Raw genomic sequence first — 11,212 nt, forward strand, 5'->3', positions numbered from 1 at the left:
TTTCAAATAGTGCAAATGATTGTCTTGAATCATTCTTTCTTTAGTAATATTAAATTTCTAGTATTTGAATTTTGATTAAGTTTGGTAGCATAAAACATATAGACTTGAAGACATTTTAGACATCAAGTGTTACTTTTTAAAAAAAATCATCAGTTTGAATCTGAAACTTAGAATTAAAATTAGGATGTAATTTTTGTCAGTAGTATTTGAACTGCATGTGAAAAGTATAGCATTTGGATCTACAAAATAGTTTGGTTTGTGGTTTTTTTTTCAGGTTACTTTCAGACTTTGCTGAAGAAAGAAATAAAAATAACAAAGAAGGTACATAAATATTCTAGTAGAAGCAGTCTTAAGATTTTTGTAAATGAAATAACTTTGTAATCAGGCTTAGAAAGACTTGTCTTATTGATCATTAAAATGTGGTTTTGTCATTTATTCTTTTAGGGCAAATCTTTTTTCAAAGAAAACAGTAGATCTTGTTCATGTAAAATCGTCTCAGTTAACCTGCATAATTCTTATTGTACTGGATAGGGGAATTTGGTACACATTTTGCTAGGTGCCTTCCTGCTTCTCCTTGTGCATGTTTGCCTCTTGTTTTAGAATTTTAGGCATGGTAGGTGAAGATGAATGGATGCGCAGTAAAGAGGGAATGTGCTTTGATCGTAAACAGCAGATACTTATTAGGGGCATCAAACCACATTTATGATAAAATCCAAACTTGTTTAGTCTTGTTAAATAAAATGTCTTAGTGCGTAACATTTTTCAGATGTAATCTATTTTCTTAGTCCAAATAATCCTGAGAGAGTGTGGAAAAGCTAGCAGCAATTAAGATGGAGAAGATAATGGTGTGAACATGGTTCTTTGAGGGCAGAAAGACCAAATCAAAGATCAGAAATCTTCAGGAAGATGTTCCATGGCCTGATCCAGATCACAGTTGAAGATAAGATCAAATATGTGTTAGTGGTTTATCTTTTAAGCCTTCAATCCAGTTTTGGGTCCGTTTTGACCCTTCTGTTACTTTTTAAAAATTTAAGTCGATAATAAAATCGTATTAGCCGTGCGTGAGCACAATTACTGCTGTATCTAGAGGCAGTCATCACTGTTAACTAAAACCGGTAATTCTCATTTTCAAGTGGATACACAAACTTTTTTGGGATTTTTTTTTTCCCCTTGAAAACTTGAAGTACATAATAGTGACAAGAGTAGAAGTTGTGCAACTGCTTACAAGCTGAGGCCCAAAGCCATTAATGTCTTAATGGGGTTTCTCCCTTATTAACAAGTCTCATCGCCCTTGGGAATTAACAGCTCATTCTTTGCCCACTTTTTGACTTTAAAATCTGCTGGTGCAAAATGATCCATATACTATGTTCTGTTGTCCTTGTCCTTAAAATGTTGGGTGATGGTGAGAAGCTGCGCAGAGGAGCTGATCTGAGAGTTTCTGTTAGAGCACTGATTAGTGCCAGAGCTTAGAACTGCCTCTGGCATTTTCCCAAAGTTAGCGTGCTGAAATGAATAATGGTTAATACTGAGTTTTAAAGATCCAGTTCATGTTGACTCCATTCTCAATTTGATTAAAAAATTTAAAAAAAATTCAGCTTCTACAGTTTTTCAAGACAGACTAGAAGCTGTACAGTAGACAGTTGTAGTTACTTAGTGTGTTTGTGTGTGTTCTGTGAATGGCACACGTACACAATACTGCTCATGTTCAAATAAAACGTGATCGAGGTGTACATATGCACGTGTGTATCACAGAGCTGTGTGTTTTCCAGGCTGCGCAGCTATACGAACATCAGACTAGCAGTGCTGGCCAGGTAAACGCTTATTATAGTGTAGCATCATGTCTCTGACAGTGGTATTGCTTGTGACGCATGCTTAATAATTCGTAGGAAGTTTAATAAAAATTTCCACTCTCCCGCCGCTCCGCCAACTGCCCTCCCAGCCCTTTAGGAGTTCTCACTTAAACCTCTGGGTTTAAGGAGTTTATAAAACAAGTAGTGTCCACACCTTTTGAGTTTTAAGAACTAAAGGGTCTTTTTTTCCCTTCATTTTTCTGTTACTTTTTGAGTCCATCCATATTTGTAGCATCTAAGGCATCCTGTGGCAGGATAACTTGAATGGCAAAAATGCAGATAATACAAACGTATATAAGCTTGATGATAAGAACAGTATATTCACCTCCAAAACAGTTTAAACAGCTGGCTGGCAAAGCTGAGCATGCTGCAAGCATCTCATGCAGTGCAGCTGGGGTGATGGGGAAATGCAAAGCCTGGTTAATTCACAATGCAGATAATCCACCCATGGGTAATAAGAGTTGATTATATTTTAAATATATAAATCTAAACCATAGTTCTATTTGGAATTCTTATACTTACTGTATGTACCCATTTGGTCTACTTCAGTCCTGTGCCTCTTTGGAGCATCGATGATAAATGTGTTGCTAGAATGCCATGTGCCTTAATGGTCATTCAGAAAGGAGGGAAAAAGTTTGAATTGTGCTAAGTCTATGAAATCTATTCTAATTTAAGGGACTTCTTCACACTTCTTATGACATGCTGTTCTTTCACTGAATTTCTCTTTCAGAATTGTTAGATCAAGTATGTTTTCTTTAAGCACACAGAATTCAGGATAGGTTTGGATACAGGTGGAAGATGCAGCATCTAACTGCATGGAGACCACTTTCCATGTTCTTTCACTTTCTCCTAACCTAAAATGTGTATGTTTTATTCAGGTGGTCCATATTTTGAGTTCAAAAAGTGGTACAAGGTTATAAAATGTTCCTTAGATGTGGAGCAGAAGAAGTTAGATGAAGAAAGAGCCAAGTAAGAGTTTTTTTAAGTACTTTTTCTTTTTTAGAGTAGACAGTTTTATGTGAAATCCTGACCCCCACAGAAACTAAAAAGGTTACGAATTTGCTCCACATTTTCATTCAGCAAGCTTGGGTGAATTAAATCCCTATCTTAATTTTATATTTACACTCATAATGTTTATCCAGCATATTAATTAAATGCTCGCTTTCTGTGACAAGTAGCTTATACAGCTGGACAATTAACTGGTTACAGTAAATCTAGACTTACATGCCTCAGTTTGTCTACTTGGAAAAAAGACTTCCTAGAGGGGGAGGGGAACAGTGGCTTTTAATAGCACTAACCATTACATTGTTTTGATTTTATTTAAATATCTCTAGTAGTATTTCTAAGGAATTACTATTATTTTGCTTGTTTGCTCCAGCTTTCTTTTTTTTTTAACAATTCTTATGTTGTTTACTGGTAGATATCTGTGGAGATGTGAAAAGCCACTGTTTTATTCAGCCAAGAAGAAATCCAAAGTTCTTAAGAGAAGACGTGAGTAAACTTTGCCTCTTCTCAGCAAAGCAGAAATCTGCTCCAACTTTTCCCTTTATAGAAAATCTGCAGCCCTGACTATGACAACATTTATATCTTAAAATACTTTTTCTTCTCTCTTTCATCTCTGGGTGCAATTAATGTAATACTATTTTACAACCTATGGCTGGTATTCTTCAAACAGACGTTTTCCTCATGCTCAACTGAAACTGCCTTTGCTAGTCTTCCTAATGACCTACTGAACCTCATCTCAGAATGAGTACTCTGTCCTCACCTTCACTGGTTTTTCAGTTGTCTTTACATAACTGTGATCTTCACGAATGGTGGTTGGTCTTCCACAGCTTTCTTGTCCCCCTTCTCCTTTAATTCCTCATATCTCTTGGATTGGATATCCCAATGTGTCTTTTGGTAGACTTCGCATGTCGCTCTTCTCTCCCACTCCTTCTTGCAGTCTTTTTTAGAAAGTGAGGAGGGCTTGTCTGAACGTGACTTGACTTGAATACCTAGCTGTATGTGGTCAGAATGCAGGTACATCTACTTTATTTTAGTAGCTCTAGAAATACTTACTGGGTTTTACATTGGCATAAAAGCAAACAAACAAAACAACAAAAACCCCACTTATCTGTGGAAATACAGAAAACCAAAATTTTCTTCAATCAAATTGGATCTGAAATTCTTCATTCTCCATTTAATAGCATCTAGTAAGCAGCAGATATTTGCAGAGAGATGTTAAGTGTGGCAAGTGATATTTTTCCCTTTATAAACTCTTCGGTTTCTGGAAGTGACTGGTTCAGGGACTTCTAAACAAGTTGCATAATCCTATTTGGTTTGTATAACTTATGGTGGATTTTTCTTTCAAGAATGCAGTTGGGGTTTTTTGAATGTTCTCACTTCAAAATTCAGTAGGCGTGATCCTGCAGTCAAGTCATGTTCCATGGAAAAACATGTTTAGGTTTGTTTATTTCAAGCTGATCATTTGCTCAGATGCTCTTTAATTCCTGCATTTATATGAAAAAGTGAATAATGATTCATTGCTCATCATTTCTGTGGCACTCTAGATTCCTCTTCTGGCTCTGCTCTTCGAGCTAGAGGATGATCACTTAGATTATGGAGCTTTACCACTGGCTGTTGCAAGCAGAAATATCACATAATGCCTTTGTAACTTGGCAAGATTCATCTTAAAACAAATTAAAAATAGTAGAGACAAAGAGTGCTCTAGAACACTTACATGCCAGATACAGGTTTTCAAAAACCTTCCTCAGCCTTTGTTTTCGATGGTAGATTTTAGTGTCCTCTTGAAAGATAAACTTCCCAGTCCTTGGATTACTTTAGGATGTCTCTTCTGCTTATTTCTGGTTTATTCAGATACAGGTCATAAAATGAAGTTGAAGCTCCAACAGCAGTGGTTTTTAACTTGCTTTTTATCCTCGGGAAACAAGTCTTAGGTGGTTATACTGTGTGTGCTGATCTATCATCATACCTTCTTTCCCTTCTCAGCCTCAGTAACTTGTGGAAGTTTGTCATTCTTTCACTAGCAGTGGAGAAAGGTGGAGTAGGGGTTTTTTATTGCTTTTTTTCCCCAGTTGAAATTTGCACTATGAAAAACTTAACCTCAAATCAATATGTGTATGAAACCAGGCTTCCTTAATGCTGATGCACAAGAAACTACTCAAAAATCTGAGCCAGTCTGAGTGATAACATATGACCAGGTAAATATAGCAAAAAGCATCCTGGCATGTGTTTTCTATCAGAAGAAAAATACCAGCAGTATCAAATGGATTTTACAGGTTTCACTTGGGAAATTATTTTAGAGTACACCAGTAGTAGTATCATTACATGTGAAAGACATGGCATTTTGAATTATCTTTCAAAATCTTTCCCTAAAACATGTGACAGAGTTGAGTTGAATTTTAAATGGAATGCGAGAGAGAACACGCAGACCTTAAAGGTTTCTCAGTATTCTACCAGAGGTTTAAAGAAAAAAGAAATAAAAAGAAATAAAAAGAAATAAAAAGAAATAAAAAGAAATAAAAAGAAATAAAAAGAAATAAAAAGAAATAAAAAGAAATAAAAAGAAATAAAAAGAAATAAAAAGAAATAAAAAGAAATAAAAAGAAATAAAAAAGGCACAAATACCCTATTTTCTTCCTGTATTAATCACCTCTAAACAGTATTCTAATACCTAATACTTTTGCCTTGTGTGTTTTTTTTTTTTTGTTTCCATTTTACAGAAATGGTTGTGAGCTTACAAAATCAGTTTGGGAAGCTGTCTGGTTCAGTGCGACCTGCTGAAAAGCCAAATCCTTCGAGTTTTCAGTTAAGCTGGTCGGAGGAAAACACAGATGGGAGTTGTTTTCACGGGCATAGCCTGAAGGGAATTTTGCAAGAAAAATGTGGTTTACTTACAGCCGTGAACCCTGACTATTGGCTCTGTACGGTTAAACTATGTACTGAGAAGTAAGTGTTCAAATTTTTGTGAAATACATTTTGGAAAGTTCTCCTAAAAGTAAAGTGCCATATATATATTTTTACAGATGACAACTATGGGGTGTGTACACAGCTATGTATTCATATATAGTTAAAATAATTTGTAGAAAGGGGCGTGTGCAGAATGATTAGTCCTGGATTGGGTGTAGACAAATTGTAATATGAAGAGTGATCAAAGTGAGCTTTTGAGAAGAGAGGAGATGAGACAAAATCAACAACTAGAATCACATGGCAAGAGTAGCAGCTAGATACAAATACTCACTTCACTTCCTTCTTGGTAGTATTTTAGAAAAAACTTGCACCACAGCTCTCCAGAGAATGGGAAAATGATTCCATTCCTCTCTCCTCTGACCCCTAAAAAAGCATAGGAAATTAATTTTTTTAATCACTGACCTCCTCTTGTGGTGGCTTTAATAAAAATTAAAGTTAAAGTTAGCAGTCAGAGTTCAAATAAGCAGGCAATTAATGCCTCCAGAATATGTTTTTGAAAGAATAATTACAAGGGAAAAGGACTCTGTCACTATTTCGTGTAAGTATATCAGCAATCAACAGTTGTATTTTTTGCAAGCAGAAAAGTAAAAGAAGAAATTTCTTCTACTGGAAAAATAAAAGAAGAAATATGGGAAAAGAAAACCTTTTGTACTATTAAGGAAGTTTAGTGACTGTCTTTCCTAGAGAACTGTTCTGAAATCTTGGCTTCACAAGTGAAAGGGATTTTTTTTTTTTTTTCAATTAAAGGTATATCAAAACAGTCGTGCTATTTGTTAGTAAAATTATTTTCTTTAAAGGACCTAAGTAGCAAGGAGAATGATAGCCCAGCTAACCCAGCCTTGTACAAAATTACAGAGATATTTTAGTGTCTGCCTGGTGTCCTCACTCTTCCTTTAATATCTTCTCCTGTTCTGTCAAATTCTGCAAATATTTGTGAGTTTTCTATTTGGTGGGTGCTGACAGAGAACCATGGCCAGAGACAGAAGGCAAAACTCCTGCTGAGAGAGTGTAGGAGTTCGGCAGCATTTACCTAATATATACTATTAATACCTAAAATAGTGTTTCTGACAAACTCCCTTGGTGGTGTGGATAAGACTTCTGGGTCATACACCAGATTATGGTTCTGCTGTTGCTTGTACCATGAAATCCTAAACCAGAAGATGAATGTAGTGGTGGGTATCAGTGGAAAAGATCAACTTTGCAGATGGATTGGATTCCCCTGAGTTTCTCATGTGTGCAGTTGGAGGGTGATTTTTGGAAAAGAGGTTGAGGTACGTTAATGTGAAATGAGATTTCATTAGTGCATTGAATAACATCTTAAATCTGGTGTATACTTCTAAATGTCAGCTTAAGAGAGCAACAGCCCCACAAAATCTGTGATACGTTCCTGATTTTTAAAGCATTAAATAGTCCCCTTGAAAATAACTGGCTTTTACACGTATGCAGTCTTTTCTGTCTTTCAGTGGATTTGTTTGCTTATCTTTATTTTCCTTTTCACATATCCACTGTGACAGAAATGGGTTGGAATAATGTAAACACAGTGTTATGTTACAAGAGCTTTGGTTGTATGGATTCATTCTTTTGTATAAGACACTTTTTTTTTTTTCTTCTTGAAGGAAGGAGAGGTAATAATCCTTTTACCGCAAATTTGCGTAAATCTTATGTACGCACTGAATGAGTGGATATTTTGGTGTATGTTTGTGTGAATAATCTTTCATGCAAAGTCTGTTTTTAAGCCTACATTTTCATATGTATATTAAAATGGTAATGGCAAACTGTCATATCCTTCATAAAACAAGATTTGAATTTAAATTCTTACCGGTTAAATTTCCCATTATATCATTTGCAATGCAAGTAGTTAATTATACATCTGACACTGACTTAACTTTGGAAAACATCATCTACTCCCTCAGATATGATGTTTTATCCTATGCAAGTGTGTGTTTTTATAATAGAACTAAAAACAAACTTACAAACTCTCTTTCTCTAAAAATCAGCATGCTCTAACTGGGACTACTGAAATGCTTTAATCCTAGGACTAAGGTATGATTTCAGTGTGAGCAAAGCTAAGATCAGTCATACGGTTGGTAAAATGCTTTTACATTTTCTTCTATTTTAAAACTTCTAATTTTAAACTGAATTTAGAAAATTAATTTAGTATAGAAGTCTTTAGGTCACATAGGATGAGGTATTACAATATGGGAAAAGTACTGAGAAAAATGAATTTCCCTTTATACCTCTAATTTTAAAATCACTTGGAATTTTTTTAGCTCTTCAGAGATGCTCTCAGGGTAAATGGCACAAAAATAGCACAACATGAGGCAAAAATGTCTGTGTGTTTAGGTACTATCGTGAAAAGTGTAACTCCAGTTAATCAAATAGGTGCTTTACAGTATTGATGTAATATGCATTTACCTCAGAATATACAATATCACTCCTCTGCCCCTGTAATGAAAACCGAGATTTGACACGTAAATTGCCATAAGAGCTGTAATTGCTGAATCCCAGGGTTAAGACTAGGGTGTAGCAAAATGTCTAAATTCATATTAGCCCCAAAATGCAGATTTGATTCAACCAACAACATTTCTGAATTAAACTTGAATTTAACAAATGCACTGTGTTATGAGGTCAGCTATTTCATTCTGACACTGCTGAAATGTCTGATCAATTTAGGTTTTGTCAGAAGTCACTGGCAGCTTTCAGGGAACGTGCGGTAGGGCGGAGGATGGGACCTCCGGCACAAAAGACCTAGCTTCAGATTTCCAATCTGCCAGACTTTGAGAGGCTTTAAACAAAGACTCTGCTCCCCAAAGTGCACCTTGCGTGACACTCCAGGACGGGTCCGTCTGTTCCTCCAGTTTGAGGTAAAATGTAAATTGGGCCAGAGGGAGCGAGCAAATGACTCTATAGTCTAGTAATTAGCACACTTGCCCGTAAATGGGGACAGACAGGTTCCAGTCCTTGTTCTGGTGAATATTTAAGACTGCTGCTCTGGATCAGACAGAGGGGAAATGTTAAACTCTGCTACTCCACATCCCAAGGCAATACCTAGTAAGCTAGGAGATGTGTAGGCTTACAGAGTGAAGAGCACCTAAATTCCCATATGAATGTAAAAGATTTTTTAAAAATTGAGAGCTGTATTTTATACTATTTTAAACTTACCACTTTTATTAAAAACAAATTTGGAGCTCACCCAGAACAGGGTATTTTCCAACTTAAATTGCTGAACTTACCGTTTACAGAGCTATTTCTGCAATCTGTCCTCTGTGTCATTGTCTATTCAGTCTGACAATTGCTACCAGCAAGTCCTGCCTGCTGTTTTCATTATGTACTTCATCAATAAAATTACATCATCATTTTCCCCATGAAAGCTACAAAATAATTAAGCAGAAGGTTGCTATAGCGCTAATTATTTTCTGTAATTGACCTGGCCAATGTTTGCCCCAGTGTTCCTTATCTTGCTCCATTGGCTTGAATTTAGCTTTTCTCTCTTGTGTCTAGACAGGTAATTTATATTTAGCACACAAAGGCAGTGGAAAAGAAATGCATGGGTTATAATCACATGGCCAAGTGTCAGGAAGAGGAAAGAGGGACTCTATGGAGAGTGTGAGTGAAGAATAGGGAAAAGAGCCTGGAGTGTGTGCATTGGATAGTCTTAGAAATTTTAAAAATAGGGTAAGGTAGCCATTTTCACACTTTGCTATGTTTGCTAGAAGCTGGCAGAACGACCACCAGTTCAGTTCAGTCCTGAAAGGCAAAGAACGCATTCTTTGCCTGGTTGGGTATGATCCTGGTTCGTAGTGCAAGAAGCTGTACACGTTTTTCCTTCTTTCCGCGCCTGCACCATCTCTGAACATGTCTTGGTCCGGTCCTCTACTTCAGGGTTTTGCAGGAGCGGATGCCTTCACGGAATCGACTGTGTGTAGACCAGAATTGTGGTTTATGCTGTTGGTAAAATGTAGAGTTTTCCTCTAATTACAAATAAATGTATAAATGCTAGCTAAATACTAACAAATACACGTGTCATTTTGGGCTTTTTTTTTTTTTTTCCCCCTTTCTTTTCAGATTGTGTGGTCATCTGGCTCATTACAGAGAAGTGGACTTTCCCCAGAGTTACCATTTTATACTAAGGTTATTCTCCTTCCTTCTGAAGATACAGCCCTCTTACATCCATGATGAGGTGTGTGCGATAGAACAGAAACTTTTTCATAAAAAACTCTGTAAAAAGCCAAAATACAACACAGGCCTAAGGAAGTAAAAAGGCCTAAAAATAACAGTATTAAAATAATGTAAATTAGCTAGTTCGATCCCAAACCATGGTATTTCATCTAAAAATGTACTGATCCTTTTGCCTGCATGGAAATTTTTTGTTAAGACAGTAGTGCCATGTCCTACTACTGTACATTAGTTCTGTAATTTAAGTCACTGGTCTCCAGCTGGGAAGGTTACCAAGGAAACTGTTTATCACAATTTATTTCCTCACTTTGCATCAGAGCCAACAGGAAGCTATGAAATTACCATTTTTGGGCATAATTGTACATCCTTTGAGTGTACTGGACAGCACATTAGCATCTAGTAACACTGAGATTTTGCAATGAAAATATTACCTATTTTTTTACCTACTGTTGTATGACAGCAAATATATTTATAGAAAGTAATGTTTACTTTGTTCTGAAATAGTGTGTTAACAAATAAAAGGAGCAGTTGGTTGATGTTTTCTCTGCACTGAGTGGTTTTTTGTCATTGTTTCTAAACAGGCTGTTCTGGAGCAACTCTGGCACTGCTTTTTATGTTTCTTTGCATCCTGTATATCTCCCAGTCTCATATTGTTATGCCTGAGCCTCTCATTCAAGTTAATACCTTTCAGGTCCATATTCCACTTCAGGCTTCACAGATTTTGCAGCTACTTTTATACCTGGAGCTGCCCATCCTATTTGTTGTGCAGCAGTAACGGCCAGTTAACAGTAACCTCCTGTCATTATTCGTTTGCAAGGTGACTGTCCTTTGAATTTCTTCTGATCACTTTATAATCCAGTATCTTCAGCAGCTTGTGCCCCAGCCATTCTACCAGTTTCTCGTGCTCAATCGTATTTATGCGTTGGATTTTTAAACTGTCCCAGACAACGTGTAAATGAGGTTGGGTGCTGCCACTACATTAAAGACACCATAACATATATGTACGTTGAACAGAGATGTTGAGGAGATACCCAGATGAATAACACTGCTTTCAGTTGAATGAAATAAAATTCAGCAACTCCAACCATCAGTACGGAGTACAGAAGTTGCCAAATCTGTTTGATCAAAACCAAAATCAACAGCCCTTTCTAAGTATTATTATAGACAAGAAAAATGGTGCCTGCAGACTTTAAAAAGAGTAAAAGCTTCCTTCCTGA

At 36.4% G+C, this 11,212-nt stretch overlaps 1 protein-coding gene across 1 annotated transcript in view; it reads left to right on the forward strand.

Moving 5' to 3' along the window:
* The window catches only part of TAF1B (TATA-box binding protein associated factor, RNA polymerase I subunit B), a 51,491-nt gene extending 41,414 nt beyond the window's left edge, over positions 1-10,077 (forward strand). The window contains exons 11-15 of the mRNA XM_086608376.1: positions 275-321; positions 2,729-2,819; positions 3,271-3,341; positions 5,573-5,798; positions 9,885-10,077. Of these exons, the coding sequence (XP_086464502.1) occupies positions 275-321; positions 2,729-2,819; positions 3,271-3,341; positions 5,573-5,798; positions 9,885-10,077 (628 nt within the window). The remainder of the gene's footprint in view (positions 1-274; positions 322-2,728; positions 2,820-3,270; positions 3,342-5,572; positions 5,799-9,884) is intronic.
* Positions 10,078-11,212: the final 1,135 nt, after the last annotated feature.

The sequence above is a fragment of the Tauraco erythrolophus genome, chromosome 2, assembly GCF_009769465.1.
Source record: "Tauraco erythrolophus isolate bTauEry1 chromosome 2, bTauEry1.pri, whole genome shotgun sequence".
Lineage (NCBI taxonomy): Eukaryota > Metazoa > Chordata > Aves > Musophagiformes > Musophagidae > Tauraco > Tauraco erythrolophus.